At 42.9% G+C, this 25,378-nt stretch overlaps 1 protein-coding gene across 3 annotated transcripts; it reads left to right on the forward strand.

The window, feature by feature from the left end:
* Positions 1–5,393: 5,393 nt before the first annotated feature.
* LOC115134464 (D(4) dopamine receptor-like) lies at positions 5,394–25,352 on the forward strand. 3 transcript variants are annotated; one of them, XM_029668463.2, is made up of 4 exons: positions 5,394–5,871; positions 13,174–13,286; positions 15,548–16,233; positions 24,844–25,352. In XM_029668463.2, the coding sequence occupies exons 1-4, from the start codon at positions 5,599–5,601 to the stop codon at positions 25,053–25,055; spliced, it is 1,284 nt and encodes a 427-aa protein (XP_029524323.1). In that variant the 5' UTR covers positions 5,394–5,598; the 3' UTR covers positions 25,056–25,352. The 3 variants fall into 3 exon arrangements, with proteins under 3 accessions (XP_029524323.1, XP_029524322.1, XP_064878735.1); XM_029668462.2 differs by lacking the exon at positions 5,394–5,871 and adding an exon at positions 9,358–9,757; XM_065022663.1 differs by lacking the exon at positions 5,394–5,871 and adding an exon at positions 11,142–11,380.
* The last annotated feature ends 26 nt before the right edge of the window (positions 25,353–25,378 follow it).

Here is a 25,378-nt window from a genome sequence, read left to right on the forward strand (position 1 = left end):
ATGTTGAGTTATGTGACATTTGACATTGGTGATTGTCACAGCTGTGCCACTTATGAGCCCTTTATAAAGCATGACGTGTGGTGCTTATGAAGGCATTTAGAAGGCTTTATGAAGCCTTTATTACCTGAACGTCTTTTAAAGTGGGACCCTATAGTATAGGTTGTGCTTTAATAAGCAATTTTGTGGTCATTAGTGTATTAAGGGACAAAACGTGGTGTAGATATTCCAACTTCCGGGTTGGAGCGAGCCGGTCGCATCCGCGCTTCGGTCTGCAGGTTGTATAACTTTTTCATTACATTTCATTGCATTTCATTATAGTACAACGGTCTGATTTGTCTAATCTTAGCAATTTCTTCTTAGCTAGCTACATAGTCGTCGTTGTATCAAAGATAATTGCGTAATTATCGTATTTCGTCGTCTCCTATCTGCCCAACACGTTCACCGTCTACCGTAGCACTGTAGTAACTATCACACTCAACTGAACGACTTGATTAGTGTAGTGTTAGCTAGCTACATAGTTGTCTTTGCTGTCTTCGTATCCAAGATAATTGTGTAGTTAGAGTGTGTAGTCTTGGACTGATTATCTTAATTTACCGAGGTTAGCTAGCCAGCTATTTTGTCGTCCTTAACTTAGGAGACACTCCTAGCTAGCCAATAGCCAGCCAACGTCTACTGAATAGAACTTTCGCATTCCGGTCGCATTCCGCTTCGCTCCACAGGTAGTATCATATTTTCATTTCATTTCATTACAGTCCCAACGGTGTGATTTGTTTGATCGTAGCTAGCTACATAGCTAGCTACATAGCCGTCTTTGTTTCAAAGATAATTGTGTAGTCTAGAGCGATTTTCTAGGTTAGCTAGCCAGCTATTGTCGCTCTCCTAACGCAACGTAACGTAACCAACACTGCTAGCTAGCCAGCTTGCCCCCGAAAAGCAGCATTGTAGAAACTTCACACTCAACGGGACGACTTGATTAGGGTAGTGTCAACAATGCAGCTAGCCTACCTCAGCAGTACTGTATCATTTGAATCATTTTAGTCAATTGGATTCTTGCTACGTAAGCTTAACTTTCTGAACATTCGAGACGTGTAGTCCACTTGTCATTCCAATCTCCTCTGCATTAGCGTAGCCTCTTCTCTAGCCTGTCAACTATGTGTCTGTCTATCCCTGTTCTCTCCTCTCTGCACAGACCATACAAACGCTCCACACCGCATGGCCGCGGCCACCCTAATCTGGTGGTCCCAGCGCGCACGACCCACGTGGAGTTCCAGGTCTCCGGTAGCCTCTGGAACTGCCGATCTGCGGCCAACAAGGCAGAGTTCATCTCAGCCTATGCCTCCCTCCAGTCCCTCGACTTCTTGGCTCTGACGGAAACATGGATCACCACAGACAACACCGCTACTCCTACTGCTCTCTCTTCGTCCGCCCACGTGCTCTCGCACACCCCGAGAGCTTCTGGTCAGCGGGTGGTGGCACCGGGATCCTCATCTCTCCCAAGTGGTCATTCTCTCTTTCTCCCCTTACCCATCTGTCTATCGCCTCCTTTGAATTCCATGCTGTCACAGTTACCAGCCCTTTCAAGCTTAACATCCTTATCATTTATCGCCCTCCAGGTTCCCTCGGAGAGTTCATCAATGAGCTTGATGCCTTGATAAGCTCCTTTCCTGAGGACGGCTCACCTCTCACAGTTCTGGGCGACTTTAACCTCCCCACGTCTACCTTTGACTCATTCCTCTCTGCCTCCTCCTTTCCACTCCTCTCCTCTTTTGACCTCACCCTCTCACCTTCCCCCCTACTCACAAGGCAGGCAATACGCTCGACCTCATCTTTACTAGATGCTGTTCCTCCACTAACCTCATTGCAACTCCCCTCCAAGTCTCCGACCACTACCTTGTATCCTTTTCCCTCTCGCTCTCATCCAACACTTCCCACACTGCCCCTACTCGGATGGTATCGCGCCGTCCCAACCTTCGCTCTCTCTCCCCCGCTACTCTCTCCTCTTCCATCCTATCATCTCTTCCCTCTGCTCAAACCTTCTCCAACCTATCTCCTGATTCTGCCTCCTCAACCCTCCTCTCCTCCCTTTCTGCATCCTTTGACTCTCTATGTCCCCTATCCTCCAGGCCGGCTCGGTCCTCCCCTCCCGCTCCGTGGCTCGACGACTCATTGCGAGCTCACAGAACAGGGCTCCGGGCAGCCGAGCGGAAATGGAGGAAAACTCGCCTCCCTGCGGACCTGGCATCCTTTCACTCCCTCCTCTCTACATTTTCCTCCTCTGTCTCTGCTGCTAAAGCCACTTTCTACCACTCTAAATTCCAAGCATCTGCCTCTAACCCTAGGAAGCTCTTTGCCACCTTCTCCTCCCTCTTGAATCCTCCTCCCCCTCCCCCCCTCCTCCCTCTCTGCAGATGACTTCGTCAACCATTTTGAAAAGAAGGTCGACGACATCCGATCCTCGTTTGCTAAGTCAAACGACACCGCTGGTTCTGCTCACACTGCCCTACCCTGTGCTCTGACCTCTTTCTCCCCTCTCTCTCCAGATGACATCTCGCGTCTTGTGACGGCCGGCCGCCCAACAACCTGCCCGCTTGACCCTATCCCCTCCTCTCTTCTCCAGACCATCTCCGGTGACCTTCTCCCTCACCTCGCTCATCAACTCATCCCTGACCGCTGGCTACGTCCCTTCCATCTTCAAGAGAGCGAGAGTTGCACCCCTTCTGAAAAAACCTACACTCGATCCCTCCGATGTCAACAACTACAGACCAGTATCCCTTCTTTCTTTTCTCTCCAAAACTCTTGAACGTGCCGTCCTTGGCCAGCTCTCCCGCTATCTCTCTCAGAATGACCTTCTTGATCCAAATCAGTCAGGTTTCAAGACTAGTCATTCAACTGAGACTGCTCTTCTCTGTATCACGGAGGCGCTCCGCACTGCTAAAGCTAACTCTCTCTCCTCTGCTCTCATCCTTCTAGACCTATCGGCTGCCTTCGATACTGTGAACCATCAGATCCTCCTCTCCACCCTCTCCGAGTTGGGCATCTCCGGCGCGGCCCACGCTGGATTGCGTCCTACCTGACAGGTCGCTCCTACCAGGTGGCGTGGCGAGAATCCGTCTCCTCACCACGTGCTCTCACCACTGGTGTCCCCCAGGGCTCTGTTCTAGGCCCTCTCCTATTCTCGCTATACACCAAGTCACTTGGCTCTGTCATAACCTCACATGGTCTCTCCTATCATTGCTATGCAGACGACACACAATTAATCTTCTCCTTTCCCCCTTCTGACGACCAGGTGGCGAATCGCATCTCTGCATGTCTGGCAGACATATCAGTGTGGATGACGGATCATCACCTCAAGCTGAACCTCGGCAAGACGGAGCTGCTCTTCCTCCCGGGGAAGGACTGCCCGTTCCATGATCTCGCCATCACGGTTGACAACTCCATTGTGGCCTCGTCCCAGAGCGCTAAGAACCTTGGCGTGATCCTGGACAACACCCTGTCGTTCTCAAATAACATCAAGGCGGTGGCCCGTTCCTGTAGGTTCATGCTCTACAACATCCGCAGAGTACGACCCTGCCTCACACAGGAAGCGGCGCAGGTCCTAATCCAGGCACTTGTCATCTCCGTCTGGATTACTGCAACTCGCTGTTGGCTGGGCTCCCTGCCTGTGCCATTAAACCCCTACAACTCATCCAGAACGCCGCAGCCCGTCTGGTGTTCAACCTTCCCAAGTTCTCTCACGTCACCCCGCTCCTCCGCTCTCTCCACTGGCTTCCAGTTGAAGCTCGCATCCGCTACAAGACCATGGTGCTTGCCTACGGAGCTGTGAGGGGAACGGCACCTCAGTACCTTCAGGCTCTGATCAGGCCCTACACCCAAACAAGGGCACTGCGTTCATCCACCTCTGGCCTGCTCGCCTCCCTACCACTGAGGAAGTACAGTTCCCGCTCAGCCCAGTCAAAACTGTTCGCTGCTCTGGCCCCCCAATGGTGGAACAAACTCCCTCACGACGCCAGGACAGCGGAGTCAATCACCACCTTCCGGAGACACCTGAAACCCCACCTCTTTAAGGAATACCTAGGATAGGATAAAGTAATCCTTCTCACCCCCCCTTAAAAGACCTAGATGCACTATTGTAAAGTGGCTGTTCCACTGGATGTCATAAGGTGAAAGCACCAATTTGTAAGTCGCTCTGGATAAGAGCGTCTGCTAAATGACTTAAATGTAAATGTATGTAAATGAGGGGGCTGAACAGTAGACGAGGCTCCGGTGGGGTCCTCCCCTGGAAATTCTTCTGACATTTTAAAACGCAATTTCCTACAATTCTACACAGTTTGACATGACTTATGCCTCTCTTGAGGGGTATATGGAAGACTTTTTCTGAAAACAGTATAAGTGGAAGGATAAGTGGAAAAATGTGTCGTTTTATTATGCAATTCTACACGTCGTCATGAGTCTGAGAGAATATTTTGCCGTTTTAAAGCAAAATTCCTGCTACACATTTTGCCATTGTAATTAATTCTAGGTCATATTTCATAGAAATCTAGAAACACTGGACAGTTACTTTAAAGGTTGACTCAGTTATAGGGCTTTAAAACTTCTTCAGGATCAGTGTCCCTTCCACGGGACGGTTGAGCTAACATAGGCTAATGCGATTAGCATGAGGTTGTGAGTAACAAGAATATTTCCCAGGAATAGACATATCTGATATTGGCAGAAAGCTTCAATTCTTGTTAAACCTTATAAGTGATCACTGCATCATTATACAATGCACCATCATGCCAGGTTTTTTAACGCTTAAAACAATGGACGAATAAGATATTTGGCTACAGAAGTGCTTTATGCATTCTGTATAATCTCATTGAAGTGTGTCAGAGAGAGTTTTAATTGCACAATTGCATGACATTTCACACTCAGAATGTCTACTGAAATGAGCTTTCCATGGTGCCATCGGTCACACAAAAACTCCCACTCCAATAGTCACTTTCCCTGTGACTGATAGGAAACAAATGCATGCTCAGAAATATTAAATTGCTTCTTGGACTAGGATTCAAGGGCAGACCATGAAAACAACCAGTACAGGTAATCGGTTTTAAGCCCCTGGATTTGGAACGGCACACTTGATAAACTTGATAAATCAGTTCAACTGGAAATAACTGGGCTTGGGGAGAAACAAACTAGTGTTGTGCCAAAGTGACTGGATTTTAAATAGATATATTAAAGGGAATGAATCCAATGGGTCAGGGTCGACTGGCAGTAATTTTGCTGCCTGTTATTGTCAGCAGGTACCCCGCGTAGAGAGCGCGCATGAATAGCAAGCTTGTTGCTGGAAAGCATGACGCTCTGTGGCTCTGTCCAGCGTGCACAGTGCTGAAAATATAATAAAGGACAACAACAAGGCGTCTCAACAGAGTTTTCAGTGATGAAGACTTCGAGATGGCAAAAGAAACCCATCCTGTATACCTATTTGAAGAGATGCCTACATGAAAATCCCTTTCAAGACTGCTGCTTTCTCTCGGACCTGCCGTGATTGAACTTCATCTTCTTCTATTAGGAGAAAGGGAGAGTGGATCTTTTTAGGTGCAAGAGTGGCTGTCTGCAGAAATGCCAGCCAACCTCACCGTCTCAAACAACACCGTGCTAGTTCTGGGTGCCGAAATTAACACCGCACAAACCCAGGACACCGACTATAACTTCCCTGCTCTGATATTCGGAATATTGCTAATTGTGGTCATCATTTGTGGAAATTTGCTTGTGTGCCTTAGCGTGTACAGAGAAAAAGCTTTGAAAACTACAACCAACTACTTCATAGTCAGTCTGGCTGTGGCTGATTTGATGTTGGCAGTTTTGGTTTTGCCACTGTTTATATATGTTGAGGTGAGTAATATGTCTCAAAATGGTATGGTGCCTCAGTCAAAGCCATGCATTTTATTAAGATTAAAACAATGTGACTTTATGATGATGATTCATATTAATAATATTAGTAGTAGTGATAGTATTAATCATTATAATAATTTATGATATTCATTCGAAAGGGCCAATTAATTGTGATTGGAAGCTATTTCAAATTAGAGCACATAATGTAACATTGTTTATAATGTAATATAACATCTATCAATCCAAATCACAGATTATGACAGAAAAGACCACATGTTATTAACCAATAATATCAATTGTCATTGATATTATGCATATATAATAGTATGCCATATTTACACAATTGGGTATTGTCTAACAACCTATCATCTATTGGGGCCAGGTAAATGTGTTGCAGCTGATGCAAGGGTGAACACTGCACAGAATGGATGATGTGAATGCTGGATAAATACAGTTAGCTCATTAATCCAATGGTTTGCTAAGGCATGTGTGCCTAGATTGCTGCTGTTGTCAAAGCTATTCTGTCAAAACTTCTCATTTGGCTTGCAAACACCACTGAGTATTTGAGACATGACTTCACCAGATCATAGTGAATTTTCAACTTCACACATATTTATACTATTTCTAAGTTTTTCAGAAATAATCAGATACGCTTAGATCTACTGTCTATAAGTCATTACTTATAGGGGCGGCAGGGTAGCCTAGTGGTTAGAGCGTTGAACTAGTTACCAGGAAGGTTGCAAGTTCAAAAATCCCGAGCTGACAAGGTACAAATCTGTCGTTCTGCCCCTGAACAGGCAGTTAACCCACTGTTCATAGGCTTCATTGAAAATAAGAATTTGTTCTTAACTGACTTGCCTAGTTAAATAAAGGTTAAATAATACTGTGGATTATTTAAACCTGTAACTCAATCTAACGCCAACAACCACACAGCTGTAACTACACTGTAGGCATGAACTGTATTTGACCCCTCGGGGGATGCATGGGTTGCCTCTCCACTGATGGGACCAAAAACCCCTGCAGCGAGTCATTGCACGGCTGCATCCCCATCCGTTCTGCCACAGCACATGCCTCAACAATCGCAGGACAATACACATATTTGTCCCAGCAGGCTGTCAACACTGGGCCGGGGAAATGAGGCTGACTAGAGCCTCCTCTCAGCCCCCCCCCCCCTCCCTCAGCCAGACAGCCACGAGTAGCCAAGAGACCCAGCATAGGAACAATGGTTTTTCACTGACAGAACATTCCATTCCCAGGGCCACTGTCCCAAGCATCACACTGGACACCACTATGGCCCCTTCAAGAGTACTTGATATAGCAACCAACTGGCCAGTCGGAAAGAGACCATGGATGAATCGATGGATGAAATTGGGGGGTCCTGTTCTAATTCTTTGAGAATGCATCCATCATGCCTCGCATCCTTTCTTTCCTCCTTTCCTTGGGGGGAATGCTGATTTAACATGACTGGTGTAAAATACGATTTATGCTTGATCCGGAAATGTGGTCCGGAGACTCCGTACGTTGGGTGTGAAGCAATTGCGGAGCCTCCGAAGTCCAAGTCAAGCTCCATACCGCATCGCAGTGCACGACCCAAATTTTGTAACAATGTGGAGGGCTCCATATAACTCCGCATTGACATGATTGGTTGACGGTAGGTGGGGGCGGTACGTCCTGTATAAACACAAACTCACTTCCTTGACAACTTCCTTCACAACAGCTCTGCTCTGCTCAACGATGAGCAAGACTTTGAATGCCCTGATTTCTGCAGAGGCCACATCGCAGTAAATGCTGTTTGACTAATACAGAAACCAGATTGACCATAAATCGGCTTTATGATGGAATCTTCGCTTTCAGTGATTACTTCAAGGACTTAAAGAAGGAAACTTACAGAAAAACCAGATAAATTTTGTGATCACATGAAAACATGTGACAACATGTTAAAAGCAACATGCAATAACATAAAACTACACATGTGAAAACCTGATCTTGTGAAATAAGTGTGACAACATGGGGATGCAATCTTTCAACGTGATATCATGAAACTTTCACGAGATCATGTCTTCACATGTGTTCAAATGTTGTCGCGTGTAAAGATCTGATAACATGGGGATGCAAAATATTAACATGATAAAATTAAACTACACATGACAACATTTGAACATGTGCAAGCCCAGGTATCAAATTCAATTTAGAATGTTTTATTTTTAAAAAATTTTTAAAAGATATTAATTCAATTTAAACAGTCATGGTCCCCTGGAGGTTTTGCCTAGTTCCCGGTTTGTTCCAGGGCCGTCCCCAAGGATGTTTTGTAGGACTTCTCTGAACGTTGTGTCATGGTCCCCTGGAGGAGGGGAGGGGACCATGACAAAAGATCCCAATAATGTCCTTGGGGACACCCCTGGAACTACACAAAATCTCCAGGGAACCATGACACAACGTTTCGAGAAGGTAGTAGAAACGTCTTTGGGAATGTTACTGGAACAAAACGGAAACTTTACAAAAAAGCTCCAGGGGACCATGACACATCAACCCAAGAACATAACTGGATGAGCATGTTAGGACATTTGTAAAATGTTTTCAAGACATTTGTTTTACCAGTCGTCAGGACATCGTGTGATGGTCCCAGATGGTCCTAAACCATGATAAGTAATGCAATGGTCTGGGGAGATTTAAAGTAAGCGCATGCTGTTCAGCAGAAATAATGTACAAATCTTTAATCAATGACAATATGATTACATTTGACATGATCACTTAGTACTGACTTGTCAATATGACCCCATCTGGGATTTTAACTCACAGCCTCTGCGTTTGGGGTACTCTGATTTTCCTGCTTCCCCACAAAGTCCCTTACACATTCATTAACAACAGTGCCTTCAGAAAGTATTCATACCCCGTGACTTCAAAATGCCTGAAAATTATATATTTTTTTATCACCCATTTACACACAACAGCCCATAATGACAGAATGAAAACATGTTTTTAGATTTACAGAAATATCTCATTTACATAAGTATTCACACCCCTGAGTCAATACATGTTACAATCACTATGGCAGCGAATACAGATTTGAATCTTTCTGGGTAAGTCTCAAAGAGCTTTGCATAACTGCATTGTACAATATTTGCACATTATTCTTCAAACAATTATTTAAGCTCTGTCAAGTTGGTTGTTGGTCATTGCTAGAAAGTCATTTTCAAGTCTTCACATAGATTTTTAAGACAATTTAAGTCAAAACTGTAACTAGGCCACTCAGAAACATTCAATGTGGTCTTGGTAAGCAACACCAGTGTATATTTGGCCTTGTGTTTTAGGTTATTGTCCTGCTGAAAAGTGAATTTCAGTGTCTCCCAGTGTCTGTTGAAAAGCAGACAACCATGTTTTCCTCTAGGATTTTCCCTGTGCTTAGCTCTATTCTGTTTCTTTTTATCCTACAAAAATCCATAGTCCTTGCCAATGACAAGCATACACATAACTGATGCAGACACTACCATGCTTGAAAATATGAAGAGTGTCACTCAATGATTTATTTTGTTGGATTTGGCCCAAACATAACGCTTTGTATTCAGGACATAAAGTACATTTCTTTTCCACATTTATTGCATTTACTTTAGTGCCTATTTGTGACGTATCTACAATGTTGTTGATCCATCCTGTTTTCTCTTATTACAGCCATTAAACTGTGTAACTTTTTTTAAGTCACCATTGGCCTCATGGTGAAATCCCTGAGTGGTTTCCTTCCTCTCCGCAAACCGAGTTAGGAAGGACACCTTTGTCTTTGTAGTAACTGGGTGTATTGATACACCATCCAAAATGGAATTAAAAGCTTCAGCATGCTCAAAGGAATATTCAATGTCTACTTCTTGTATTTTTACCCATCTACCAATAGGTAACCCTCTTTGTGAGGCATTGAAAAACCTCCCTGGTCTTTGTGGTTGAATCTGTGTTTGAAATTCACTGCTCAACTGACCTTACGTATAATTTTATGTGTGGGAGATGAGGTAGTCATTCAAAAATCATGTTAAATACTATTATTGCACATAGAGTGTGTCTATGCAATTTATTATGTGACTTGTTAAGACAAGTTTTACTCCTGGATTTACAGTATTTATTCGCTTGTCACATCAGAGGGGTTGAACACTTAATGACTCAAGACCTTTTAGCATTTCATTTTTAATTCATTCGTAGAAAATTTGAAAAACATAATTCCACCTTGACATTAATGGGGTATTGTGTTCATGCCAGTGGCAAAATCTCAATTCAATATATTTTTAATCCAGAATGTAACACTACAAAATGTGGAAAAAGTCAAGGGGTGTGAATACTTTCTGAAGGCACTGTATAATACATCTCTGCACTTAGCAAAAGAGTTCCATCTGCATTGCTATTTTAGTTAATCAGTTAATAGTCAGTTAATCTGACTATTCTTTCATCATTGACATAATTTACTTATTTGTAGCAATTTTAGGTTTTTCTGTATTTTTAACAAAGCTAAGTTTAGTTTAGTTTTAAGTCCAAAGTATCGGAATACAGGTGAAATCAGTCATTGTCACAGACATGGTGGCGTAGCAGGAAGATCAGAATGCCGTAAACCAAGAGATTCAAATACCATGTTCAATAATAATTGCTGTATAAATTATGTCTGGGCAGTAAACTGTATTTTACTACATAGCAGTAGGCCTATTGAAGCAGATAGGACTGTACTGCGCAGCAGGGCACGAGCAAAGAGCTAAGCTTCAAAATGTTAGTGATCCAATTAGAGAGAGGCTACCTGAGCCCTGCCCATACCCTAGTTATTGATGAAAAAAGGTCATCTACCTAGAAATCTGCACAATGCCCCGTGTGGCGAAACTAAAGACTGCCATTGAATCTATTGAAAATAAACTGAACAAAAATATAAACTCAAAATGCAATAATTTCAAATATTTTACTGAGTTGAAGTTCATATAAGGAAATTAGTCAATTGAAATAAATGCATTAGTCCCTAATCCATGGATGTCACATGACTGGGAATACAGATATGCATCTGCTGGTCACAGATACCTAAAAAGGGTAGGGGTACACACTCTTGTACATGTCGATACAGAGCATCCCAAACGTGTTCAATGGGTGACATGTCTGGTGAGTATGCAGGCCATAGAGGAACTGGAAAACGTTCAGCTTCCAGGAATTGTGTACAGATCCTTGCAACATGGGGTTGTGCATTATGTTGAAACCTGAGGTGATGTCAGCAGATGAATGGCACAACAACGGGCCTCATGACTTGGTCATGCTATCTCTGTGCATTCAAATTGCCATTGATAAAATGCAATTGTGTTCATTGTCCGTAGCATATGCCTGCACATACCATAACTCCACCGCCACCATGGGGCACTCTGTTCACAATGTTGCCATCAGCAAACTGCCCGCCCACAAGACGCTTTGCACGCTGTCTGCCATCTGCCCGATACAGTTGAAACCAGGATTCATCCTTGAAGAGCACATTTCTCCAACATGCCAGTGGCCATTGAAGGTGAGCATTTGCCCACTAAAGTCGATTATGACATTGACGAGCACGCAGATGAGCTTCTATGAGACTGTATCTGACAGTTTGTGCAGAAATTCTTCTATTGTGCCAATCCAGTTTCATCAGCTGTCCAGGTGGCTGGTCTCAGACGATTCCGCTGGTGAAGAAACTTGAGACATCTGTGGCATTGTGTTGTGTGACAAAACTGAACATTTTACAGTGGCCTTTTATTTTCCCCAGTACAAGGTGTACCCTTGTAATAGTCATGCTATTTAATCAGCTTTTTGATATGCCAACCCTTTTAGGTGGATTGATTATCTTGATAAAGGAAAAATGCTCACTAACAGGGACGTTAACAAATTTTTGCACAATGTTTAAGAGAAATAAGCTTTTTGTGCATATGGAAGATTTCTGGGATCTTTTATTTCAGCTCATGAAACATGTGACCAACACTTTACGTGTTGCGTTTATATTTTTGTTAAGTATACGTCATGGTCATAAAATATAATAATTTTTCTGATAAAGGAAAATGTACTTTTTCACAAAATGGAGGCATTCATAGACAAAAACGTGTGGAACAGTGTGGAAATGATAATGAGTGAAGAAAATACAGAAATAGATGAAAACGCAGAGAAAGATTTTTGGTTGAGGTTTGATTGATAAAACAATTCGAAGAGAGAAAGACCCATTAAAACAACTTAGCATGTATTTGTTGCCACCCTATGGTCATGCACTACTCATATAAATAGCTCTTATTATTCAAAAACATAAAATAACATCATACTGTCAAAAATTAGAACAATATTGTGATATATTTTGGCCATATCGTCCAGCACTAGTATAAATAATAATACACCATGTAATCATGTATGTCAAAGTGAGTCAAATTTGCCATTTGAAAACACTCTAAATTAAACACTGTTTGTGTGTTTTCTAACGACTCATTTTTGTTTGCAGGGCATCACAAAAATGTGCACGTGAACATTTGAATCCACATGTGAAAGGTCAGGTTCATAAACATGTGAAAATCCACGTGAAGTTTCATGTGAATTATCATCACCTGAGAAATATTCAAAAAACGCATGTCTTTAAATGATATGACATGAGAATTCATGTAATTTTTCACATGTGAAATTCATGTGGTTTTTCCGTAATGGGAATGATGGAAGGAGAAATGTGTTTTTACATGTTATTGGAACAGAGCCACATGTTACACGTTACATGACAGTGGACACATGTCCCCAACCTGGCAGCCAAATCCGAGAGAAAGAAGTTATTAATAACAAGCCAATTAAAATATGTGATTAGAATACCATTAAAATCATCTAAATTGTGTCAAGGCCAAAACTTGTCATAACTGACATGTGCTCCACGCCTGCAATTTCCAATCAGCCAGAGGGGCTTCACTCTGCTCAGCTCTATGATAGAGCTGCAGCAGCGCTAATGAGGAAATTGATTTCACACACAGCCAATCTGGTGGGTGCAGAACGCTAGCCAAGGGCGAGACCTTGTGGAAGTCATCAGAGGGCAGGGAGGGGCAAAGGGTAGTCAACAGACCTTGGCTTTATCTCAATTAATCTTTCCGCGATTCCTTGCATCCTATGTCCTTGCCTCCTTCTCAACCATACCGAAGGAGCGTATCAAAGGTCATTACCCTATCACATTCTTTCATGTGTTTTGAGAAAGAGATGAGGAGAAAGGCAGCTTGGAATCAAGGAAAGATTGAGAAAGAGACAAAGTTATTTTTAAGTTCAGTGATGTTGCCTGTCTGACCGTGTGTGTTTGCTGCTCTGTTTCAGTTCCAGGGTGGTCTGTGGTCACTGAACATGCATGTCTGCGACGGCCTGATGACAATGGACGTGATGCTGTGTACGGCTTCCATATTCAACCTCTGCGCCATCAGCATCGACAGGTTATCGACCTTTAACTCTCTGTTAACATTCGGTCCGACCTCTCAGGTGGTGGTCAAAGCGCTGACATCAAGTGTGACTTATGACAGAAACAGCCCTGCAATACAAGCATGAGTCGATTCATTGATATCCCCCCCATGATGTTTGAGCTAGGTCAAGTTCACTAAAATAATCTATGGATTCCAATTAACTTTCCTACCCTGTGTCCGAATGTTTGAGCCATTGAATACCAATACTAACATGTTCTCTCCCAAAGCACTTTGCTGGGAGTTGTGCTGGCAGTGTTAGCAGCACAAGGGAGGAGACCCCTGCTGCTTTCGCTATCAGCCCAAGTCATAGGTCATAGTGTCTCCTCCACTAGATCGGATTAGGAAAATAACCATATCTCCAGCAATGACCTGTCATCTCTCTCTTCCCCCTTTCTTCCTGAAACCAATCAGTGTTAACGGAAAGCACAAATGAAGCAGAGAGAGAAAAACTTACAAGACATAAAACCTCAGGATAAAATATGTTTCCATTTGATAAACTGGTAGCATTTGCATGGGAACATTAGCTGATATGATTATAATTTTCATTGCTCACTGTTACAACGCCTATCATTGACATTAAGATATATAGGGCCTGTTGAGGTATTTGTTGCCTCTGTGTTGCCTGTAGCCAAGAAAACCTCATTAGCATTCACACAAATGGGAATAATATCATTGTTTTTAAAACTTAAAGCCTGCCAAAGGATCCAAACACATGCCCCTTTCCATAAAAGACTGACCAGGTGAATTCAGGTGAAGGCTATGATCCTTTATTGATGTCTACTTCAATCAGTGTAGATGAAGAGGAGGAGACAGGCTAAAGAAGGATTTTTAAGCCTTGAGACCAATGACACATTGGTTTTGTATGTGTGGTATTAGGAGGGTGAATGGGCAAGACAAATGATTTAAGTGCCTTTGAACGGGGAATGGTAGTAGGTGCCAGGCGCACCAGTTTGAGTGTGTCAAGAACTGCAGCGCTGATGGGTTTTTCACGCTCAACAGTGTCCCGTGTGCATCAAGAATGGTCCACCACCCAAAGGACATCCAGCCAACTTGACACACATGTGGGAAGCATTGGAGTCAACATGGGCCAGCATCCCTGTGGAACACTGTTGACACCTTGTAGAGTCCATGTCCCGAAGAATTGAGGCTGTTCTGAAGGTGTTCCTAATGTTTTTTGCACTCAGTGTACATAATATATTTGTGTCAAAGGTAATGTACTAGAACACATGTATCAAATTCATTCCACAGAAGGCCGAGTGTCTGTTTTCGGTCCTTCCTTGTACTTGATTGATGAGTTAAGGTTGCTGATTTGTTAAAAACTCCCCTCACCTGGTTGTACAGGTCTTAATTGGACACAAATTGAAAGGGAAAAACAGCAGACACCCTGCCCTCAATGGAATGAGTTTGACACCCCTGTACTATAATAAACAAAAATATAAACGCACCATGGAAAGTGTTGGTCCCATGTTTCATGAACTGAAATAAAAGATTCCAGAAATGTTCCATATGCACCAAAAATATTATTTATCTCATTGTGTGCACACATTAGTTTTCATCCCTGTTAGTGAGCATTTCTCCTTTGCCAAACAGCATGATCATTACACAGGTACACCTTGTGCTGGGGACAATAAAAGGCCACTCTAAAATGTGCAGTTTTGTCACACAACACAGTGCCACAGATGTTCTGAGGGAGCGTGTCATTGACATGCTGACTGTAGGAATATCCACCAGAGCTGTTCATTTATCTATCCGTAAGCCATCTCCGTCGTTTTCGAGAATTTAGCAGTAGCTCCAACCGGCCTCACAACCGCAGACCATGTGTAACCACGCCAGCCCAGGCCCTACACATCCTGCTTCTTCAGCTGCGGGATCGTCTGAGACCAGCCAACCAGACAGCTCATGAAACTGAGGAGTACTTCTGTCTGTAATAGAGACCAGCCCTAAAAACTAATTCTGATTGGCTGGTCCCAGGCCTCCCCATGGCTGTGCCCCTGCTCAGTTATGTCAAATCCATAGATTAGGGCATAATGAATTAATTTGAGTTGTCTGATTTCCTTCTATGAAATGAAACTCAGTAAAATCTTTGAAATTGTTGCTTGGTGCGTTTATATTTTTGTTTAGTCTATAATGCTAGATCAAAGGAAATCATTAATGAATGTCTCTCTTCTACAAAGTGAAAACATAGTGAATACAGCTCCTCTCAATCTTTTCTCTGGTTGATATGATTAATTCAGGTTCATCGCTGTCTCCATTCCACTCAACTACAACCTTAAGCATGTTGATCAGAGACAGATCTTCCTGCTCTCCGCCACGTGGATCCTGGCCTTGGCAGTGGCCTCACCCGTCATGTTTGGCATCCAAAACGTCCCGCAGCGGGACACTACAGAGTGTAAACTGGAGGACGACAACTTCGTGGTCTACTCCTCTGTCTGCTCTTTCTTCATTCCCTGTCCCATCATGCTCCTCCTCTACTGCGGCATGTTCCGGGGATTGAGGAGGTGGGAGGAGGCACGCAAGGCCAAGCTGAGGAGCAGCATCCTGGTCTGTAGGAAGTTCCAGGACGCAGCTGCCTCCCTGCCCCCGCTGGAATCCCTGCCTCCTCCTCTACCCCCCATTATCAAGAGGAAGGAGCTCACAGACATGAAGCCAGAGCTAAAGGATATTAATCTGGAAGAGCTGGACTCTTACCCCCTAGAGTCTCCAGACGGCCCCTATAAAAACTCCTCACCAGACACACCAGACCGCCCCTATAACAACTCGTTAACAACTACAGAGTACAAGGACGGCCCTGTGCCCACCGTGGTGGCCTATTCTAACATTAGGTACAACCTCCACCCCCAAACCGACCCTCACCAGAAGAAGAGGGCCAAGATTAATTGCAGAGAGAGGAAGGCCATGAAGGTGCTTCCTGTCGTTGTGGGTGAGTTGGATCATTTTTGTTCTCTTATCTGTTTGGTTGGCACTTTGCACTTTTTCTATTATGGTAACACTGTTGGTTGGGCACTGATGTAACTGTTGTAATAACTAAATGTACTCTGCACAAACAAAGCCACACAACAACCGCAAAATATTCATTGTAAATATGTTCATGGTCAATCTTCTGTGCATTGTGCGGTCTGAGTCATCACCAAGAGAACTAGCCAGATGATTCCGACCCTACTGTTACGCTTGTTTACACTGAGCTGCACTGGGGTCGGAACGCCATTATGGTTATATTAAGATACCACGAAGCAGGCGCGAGATATGGGTCGAGAGAAGTACACTACATGACCAAAAGTATGTGGACACCTTCTTGTCGAACACCAAAATCATGGTCATTAATATGGAGTTGGTCTGCCTTTGCTGCTGTAACAGCCTCCACTCTTCTGGGTAGGCTTTCCACTAGATGTTTGAACATTGCTGCAGTAACTTGCTTCCATCCAGCCACAAGAGTATTAGTGAAGTCGGGCACTGATGTTGGACAATTATGTCTGGCTCACAGACAGCATTCCAATGAATCCCAAAGGTGTATGATTGAGTTAAGGTCAGGGCTCTGTGCAGGCCAGTCAAGTTCTTCCACACTGATCTCGACAAACCATTTCTGTATGGACCTCGCTTTGTGCATTGTCATACCGAAACAGGAAAGGGCCTTCCCCAAACTTTTGCCACAAAGTTGGAAGCACAGAATTGTCTAGAATGTCATTGTATGCTGTAGCATTAAGATTTCCCTTCATTGGAACTAAGGGGCCTAGCCCAAGCCATAAAAAACAGTCCCAGACCATTATACCTCCTCCACAAAACTTTACAGTCTGCACTATGCATTTGGGCAGGTAGCGTTCTCCTGGCATCCTCCAAACCCAGATTAGTCTGTTGGACTGCCAGATGGTGAAGCGTGATTCATCACTCCAGAGAACGCGTTCCACTGAAAGTCCAATGGCTGTGAGCTTTACGACACTCCAGCCGATGCTTGACATTGTGTATGGTGATCTTAGGCTTCTGTGCGGCTGTTCGGCCAAGGAAAACAATTTCATGAAGCTACCGGCGAACAGTTCTTGTGCTGACGTTGCTTCCAGAGGCAGTTTGGAACTCAGTAGTAAATGTTGCAATGAAGGACTGATGATTTTAACGCGCTACAAGCTTCAGCACTCAATGGTCCCAGTGAAAAGGGTATATTTCCAGAATTTTGTTTTGTATTTCTGCCTTCTTCATGAAAGTTTAGAAAAGTTCAAATGTGGGGTACAGTGGCATATCCCATCCCGGCATTGAGGTACAGTTGAAATCTGAAGTTTACATACACCTTAGCCAAATACATTTAAACTCAGTTTTTCACAATTCCTGACATTTCATCCTAATAAGAATTCCCTGTCTTAGGTCTGTTAGGATCACCACTTTATTTTAAGAATGTGAAATGTCAGAATAATAGTAAAGTGATTTATTTCAGCTTTTATTTATTTCATCACATTCCCAGTGGGTCAGAAGTTTACATACACTCAATTAGTATTTGGAGCATTGCCTTTAAATTGTTTAACTTAGGTCAAACATTTCAGGTAGCCTTCCACAAGCTTCCCACAATAAGTTGGGTGAATTTTGGCCCATTCCTCCTGACAAAGCTGGTGTAACTGAGTCAGGTTTGTAGGCCTCCTTGCTCGCACAAACTTTCTCAGTTCTGCCCACACATTTTCTATGTAATTGAGGTCAGGGCTTTGTGAAGGCCACTCCAATACCTTGACTTTGTTGTCCTTAAGCCATTTCGCCACAACTTTGGAAGTATGCTTGGGGTCGTTGTCCATTTGGAAGACCCATTTCCACATAATTTTCCTGACACATGATGCCATCTATTTTGCACAAGTCGCTCCTGCAGCAAAGCACCCCCACAACATGATGCTGCCAACCCCGTGCTTCACGGTTGGGATGGTGTTCTTCGGCTTGCAAGCCTCCCCCTTTTTCCTCCAACCATAACGATGGTCATTATGGCCAAACAGTTCTATTTTTGTTTCATCAGATCAGAGGACATTTCTCCAAAAAGTACGATCTTTGTCCCTATGTATATTTGCAAACCGTAGTCTGGCTTTTTTATGGTGGTTTTGAAGCAGTGGCTTCTTCCTTGCTGAGCAGCCTTTCAGGTTATGTTGGTATAGGACTCATTTTACTGTGGATATAGATAATTTTGTACCTGTTTCCTCCAGCATCTTCACAGGGTCCTTTGCTGTTGTTCTGGGATTGATTTGCACTTTTCGCACCAAAGTATGTTCATCTCTAGGAGCCAGAATGCGTCTCTTCCTGAGCGGTATGACAGCTGCATGGTCCCATGGTGTTCATACTTGTGTACTATTGTTTGTACAGATGAACGTGGTACCTTCAGGCGGTTGGAAATGTCCCCCAAGGATGAACCAGACATGTGGAGGTCTTAAATGTTTTTCTTCTGAGGTCTTGGCTGATTTCTTTTGATTTTCCCATGATGTCAAGCAAAGAGGCACTGAGTTTGAAGGTAGGCCTTGGAAAACATCCACAGGTACACCTCCAATTGACTAAAATGATGTCAATTAGCCTATAAGAAGCTTCTAAAGCCATGACAGTTACATCTTTCTTACGTCTAAATTAACAGGGTCATTATTGGGCCTAACAGGTCATTATAATACCATTTAGCGAATACTTTCTAATTAACTTAAACGTAATCCTTTATCCAATCATCATGTAAGGTTTACCTGTGCCCTTAAGACCTAGAAATGATGTTATCCCTACAGCATCACCATTGTGTTGGTAGAGTGTTCAGCCTTCTGACTGGAAGTATGGAACCATAAATACACCTGAGCAAAGATACTTGTACAGGATAATGTATTATCAAAATTGAATGACAATTATCCGGGGCATGGCCATTTCTAGCATTTCACATATTCTTCATGCAATTTCCTTGCCTGTGAGAACTTGTGCAACTGCCAGAGAGCCAATCCTGTAGTCTGTTCCAGTAGACACACACACACACACACACACACACACACACACACACACACACACACACACCCCACAGGGTACAGGCAGAGGGCATGACAGGAAATTATTCTGGATGATCCTTCCCTTCCCCATGCCAAAATCATCCATACTGCAAAGTTGTACACTAAAGGAACAGCACACACACACACATAAATACTGAGCAAAATGTCTACGAGGGCAGATGGAGAACAAGGGAAAAGGGGGAGAAAGATAAGGGGGGAGGAGAGGGGAGAAAGAGAGAGAAACACTCAAAGTGACCTCGATCAGCCTTGTTTCCTTGTGCCATCTTTGAGTCCATCTGTCCAGGAATGGTGTGGATTAATGGAGTTGGTGTATTTATTGAAAAGGCAGAACTGAAGCATGGCCTATATACTATGGCATTTGGGGATAAAACCCGGTGTTCAAGAAAGTCAATGAAATAGATCTGACATACAGGTTGATCATATCTAAATCATGCGACAAACAGAAGAAGTCGTCTAGACCAAGGTTTTCTCAGTGGGATCAGTGGCGGTACTGCATTTCATTTCATATTGTTTATGAATATTACTAACAGATTAAATGACTTTCAACCAAGGGATCCATGAAATACGTCTCAAGTGTGTCATACAATACAGTGTAACATTATTCATCTACAATTTTGATGGGAGACTGTTACAGAGGAGCGTAAATGTTTTTTTTTAGGCAGAATCATGTTGTTGAATTGTATTTAATTGTTGTACGTTTTAATTCTGTAAGGTATTGATTTTTGCTGCCTGCTTGAAAAAGAGATTCTGGATCTCAATGGGCTTTTCCTGGTTAAATAAATGTTAAATAACATTTTCTAAATTATGTTCTTTACCCTAGGCCTGGTTGGCTCACAGGGATATTGGTATCCACACTACTCAATTATCAGTTTTTCAACTCAAAACTAATACCCCAAAATGTTTTATATATATATATATATATATATATATATATATATATACATACAGTACCAGTCAAAAGTTTGGACACATTTACTCATTCATGTTTTTTCTTTCTTTTTTACTATTTTCTACATTGAAGAATATTAGTGAAGACATCAACACTATGAAATAATGCATATGGAATCATGTAGTATTCAAACAAAAAAGTGTTAAAAACAAATCCAAAATATATTTTGCACACTTTTGTCATTCTCTCAACCAGCTGAACTACTCACCTGGAATGCATTTCAATTAACAGATGTGCCTTGTTAAAAGTTCATTTGTGGAATTTCTTTCCTTCCTAATGCATTTGAGCCAATCAGTTTTTTTTGTGACAAAGTAGAGGTGGTATACTGAAGATTGTCCTATTTGGTAAAAGACCAAGTCCATGTTATATGAAACCGGCTCTCATGAGGACCGCCACAGGAAAGGAAAACCTGCTGTAGAGGATTAGTTCCTTGGAGTTAACTGCACCTCAGATTGCAGCCCAAATAAATGCTTCACAGAGTTCAAGTAGCAGACACATCTCAACATCAACTGTTCAGAGGAGACTGTGTGAATCAGGATTTCATGGTCGATTTGCTGCAAAGAAACCACTACGAAAGGACACCAATAAGAAGAAGAGACTTGCTTGAGCCAAGACACACGAGCAATAGACATTAGATGGGTGGAAATCTGATGAGTCCAAATTTGAGATTTTTGGTTCCAACTGCCATGTCTTTGTGAGACGCAGAGTATGTGAACCGTGAAGCATGGAGGAGGAGGTGTGATGTGTGGAGGTGCTTTGCCTGTGACACTGTAGGTGATTTATTTAGAATTCAAGGCACAATAACCAGCATGGCTACCACAGAATTCTGCAGCGATACGCAATCCCATCTGGTTTGCGCTTAGGGGACTATCATTTGTTTTTTTAACAGGACAATTATCCAAAACACACCTCTAGGCCGTGTAAGGGCTCTTTGACCAATAAGGAGAGTGATGGAGTTCTGCATCAGATGACCTGACCTTCGCAATCACTTGACCTCAACCCAATTGAGATGGTTTTGGATGCGTGTGACCCCAGAGTGAAGGAAAAGCAGCCAAGAAGTGCTCAGCATATGTGGGAACTCCTTCAAGACTGTTGGAAAAGCATTCCAGGTTTTTTATTTAATTTATTTAACTAGGCAAGTCAGTTAAGAACTAATTCTTATTTACCCGGACAATTATTTACAATGACCCGGACGACACTGGGCCAATTGTGCGCCGCCCTATGGCACATGGCCGGTTGTGATACAGCATGGTTTCGAACCTATCTCAGTGCCTCCAGCACTGAGATAGAGTGCCATTTACCGCTGCGCCACAGGTGAAGCTGGTTGTGAGAATGCCAAGAGTGTGAAAAACTGTTAACAGGGCAAAGGGTGGCTACTTTCAAGAATCTCAAATTTAAAATATATTTTGAATTGTGTTATAGCACTTTTTTGGTTACTACATGATTCCATATGTGTTATTTCATAGTTTTGATGTCTTTACTACCATTCTACAATGTAGAAAATATTAAAAGAAAGAAAGATCGAGTAGGTGTGTCCAAACTTTGGACTTCTACTGTATATATACATAAACGCACTGTAATTTAAGCTTTAAAACTGCAAAGTTTTCTCTCTGCCTCACAGCAAAATGTGTATAATTGCAGGATATTAGCTTTAAAGCTGCAACAACAAAACATCTCTTTGCCCAGTGACAAAATGTGTAGAATTGCAGGACATTAGCTTGAAAATGGCAACATTTTCTCTCCAATGCCAAGAGGCGGGCCTTTTACATGTTCTCTCCCAGGGCCTGAGATTTGGTTCGTCCAGTCTTGCACTGTAGACGTCATAGTAAAACTCCTTGTAGACTATTTGTATTACACTCAAGTTGTTTTCTGACCATGAGGGGGTCCCTGATGAATTTGCAATCACAAAAGGGGTCCCCGGACCCAAACAGTTGGAGAACCCCTGATGTAGACTGCAAAGAGTTATGTGGGTAAAATACTTATACATGCCTCAAAGTCAGGGGGCGTCTGACAATAAGGGACTCTCCTTTGAGAGACGACACCATTCCAACCAGCCTCACTCAATACTCATATCCCTCCCTTTATTTAATAGACAAATCAAATTGTATGTCACATGCGCCGAATACAACAGATGTAGATCTTACAGTGAAATGCTTACTTACAAGCCCTTAATTAACCAACAATGCTGTTTTAAGAAAAATAAGTGTTGATAATTGATAAGTGAATGTTTTATTTATTTTTATAATTGAAGAGCAGCAGTAAGATTACAGTAGCCTCAGTACTGTATATACAAGGGGTACGGGCACAGAGTCAATGTGCGGGGGCACAGGTTAGTCGAGGTAATTGTATATGTAGGTATATGTATATGTATATGTAGGTATATGTAGGTAGAGTTAAAGTGATAGAGTTAGATAATAAATAGAGAATATCAGTAGTGTAAAAGAGGGGGGGCAATGCAAATAGTCTGGGTAGCCATTTGATTAGCTGTTCAAGAGTCTTATGGCTTGGGGGTAGAAGCTGTTAAGAAGCCTTTTGGACCTAGACTAGGTGCCCCGGTACCCTTTGACGTGCGGTATTAGAGAGAACAGTCTATGACTAGGGTGGCTGGAGCCTTTGGCATTTTGTAGGGCCTTCCTCTGACAGCGCCTGGTATAGAGGTCCTGGATGGCAGGAAACTTGGCCCCAGTGATGTACTGGACCATACGCACTACCCTTCTGTAGTGCCTTGCGGTCAGAGGCTGAACAGTTGCCATACCAGGCAGTGATGCAACCAGTCAGGATGCTCTCGATGGTGTAGTAGGAGGTGATGATGGCAGGATTGGCAGGAGTGATGGAGCTGTCTGGTAGGAAGGTACTCAGAAACACATTATTACATTAGATAAGGCGTTCTTAATACTGGTCCTGGGGGGCCCACAAGGGGACCAGGTTTTAATAAGACACCCTACATTAGATGACTTGGACACTTTATCCATAGCTTGAGTTCCTTTGAGATAGCTGAATTTTTGGGGGGATAAAATCTAATCCGATTTCTGCCTCACATTATGTTGTTCAGCCAAAGACCTCCCTCCACAGTAAGTGAATGAGTTGGAGAAAGGAAAGCCCAGCTTCCAAAGGGAGTTGATGCTCAGAGCAGGGATGTGTCAAAAATGGCACCTTTATTCCCTATATAGTGCAATACTTTTGACCGGACCTCTATGGGCCATGGGACCCAACCCAGACCTACCCAGCATGCAACAGTTAGTGTCTATCTATCTATCACTCATCCTAATGTTCATTCTAGATATTAATAGAAATCCCATCAGCATTTCTGAATTATTCAGCCAAGCAGGGGGCTAGGCAGGGAAGCTGCCTGGCAGGTGTACTTCTTTACATACAAACATAATTCGATCTGGCGCAGTTCTATCAAGCTTAACTGATGGATCCGTATCTGAAGTATTCCTCATGCGTTTTGCTCATGTATGAGCAATTGGTTCATGTATGGGCAAGAGTATGATTTTAAATGCCGTTTATCAATTTACAATACAGAATTGGGCTGACTTCCCCCTACTGTATATCCACCATTAGCATAGTTCTAACAACCCTTGCTATCCCTCTGATATGGAAATGACCTGTTGTAAGTATTTCTGTAAATAGCACTGTTTTACCTACAGTATATCATTAGGATATGATCACACTTCATGATGCAGATGTCATTTAGGCTCAGTGGAAGAAAAAAAACGTCCTATCAGCAGGGTCTCTTCAGACTACTTCAATCTGAAATACAGCCATCTGAATGGAGCCCTAAGAGGGTAAACTGTATTTATAGGGCCCAATCTTTGATTTTGATTGCGTTTGATTTATTGCTAGCTAGATCTATTCCCACTCGCCACTCAATGATGTCCTCAAAGTAAGACTCATGATATATTTAGCAATTCCTGTGTTATTAAATTTGTTTTGAGTCCCAAATGGCACCCCATTTCCTATAAATTGCACTACTTTTTACCATGGGCCCCGGTCAAAAGTGGTGCACTGTAAAGGGAATAGGGTGCCATTTGAGACCGAGGGTGATCTTATTTTGAGCCAATTTGCTACAGCAGGAGAATCTTCTGGCAGCAACAGGAAATGTTAAATGTTATGTGGATTATAATATTACTGGACATTTTTGTAGGGGAAAATCAAGTTTGAAATTTCTAAGTGGAAATTACACATTTCAGAAGCATTTTTAAACCTCAAATGCACGTTTAAAATGTTCTGCATTGCAGGAAAGTTAAGATCCTACATATGTAGTAATAAAGAGTTTCAAGCCTGTGTCAGCCTGACATATAATCGTTTCATAAATGAGAAGTCTCAGAGGTGTCATTTTACTGCAATCCCTGTGGTTTACGATTTCTTAAGCAGAAATCTAAAGAGCCTCAGTATAAACCTCCCACTGGTTGTGTGTGTGTGTGTGTGTGCCTGCCTGCCTGCCTGCCTGCCTGTGTGTGCCTACCTATGTTCCTATGTTTGTGAGTACCGCGTACCTGTTTTCCTACGTGTGTGTGTGTGTGCCTTGTGTGTCTGCTTGTGTCTGTGCCTGACTGCCTGTATGTGTGTGTCTATTCCATCCCAGGTGCCTTCCTGTTCTGCTGGACCCCGTTCTTCGTGGTCCACACCATGCGGGCCCTGTGTGCCACCTGTTACATCCCCCCATGGCTGATGAGCATCGTCACCTGGCTGGGCTACGTCAACAGCGCCCTCAACCCCATCATCTACACAGTTTTCAACACAGAGTTCAGGAACTACTTCAATAAATTCCTCCACAGCTGCTGTATATACCGATAGACAAGATGAGCACAACTAGCCTGGTCCCAGATTTGTCATCATGACAAGGAACTCCTATGGTCATTGTCATTTCTATTGTCATTGTAACTCCTATGGTCATTGACGACAGCAAAAACAGATCTGGGACTAGGCTGAGGCACCACCACTGATGAATGGACAAAAAAGCACAATGAACAATACCATTGTAAGATGTTACGATATCAAATTTGTGCTTTGCTGTACAGAAAATCTTGCGTTTGCATATTTTTCTCCCACTTGGGATTTTATTTTTTTCTGTTGATAAATGCTTGTGATTTATCCTATTGTAACAGCAATGTTGTTTG

This window comes from Oncorhynchus nerka, linkage group LG9a (assembly GCF_034236695.1).
Source record: "Oncorhynchus nerka isolate Pitt River linkage group LG9a, Oner_Uvic_2.0, whole genome shotgun sequence".
In the NCBI taxonomy this organism is placed as follows: Eukaryota; Metazoa; Chordata; class Actinopteri; order Salmoniformes; family Salmonidae; genus Oncorhynchus; species Oncorhynchus nerka.

Bases quoted from the DNA above. Each gene is read 5' to 3' on its own strand.
- LOC115134464 (XM_029668463.2), top strand. From the start codon at position 5,599: ATGCCAGCCAACCTCACCGTCTCAAACAACACCGTGCTAGTTCTGGGT. The intron at 13,287-15,547 runs GTTATCGACCTT...TGATTAATTCAG, and splicing joins TGCGCCATCAGCATCGACAG to GTTCATCGCTGTCTCCATTC. The intron at 16,234-24,843 runs GTGAGTTGGATC...ATTCCATCCCAG, and splicing joins GGTGCTTCCTGTCGTTGTGG to GTGCCTTCCTGTTCTGCTGG.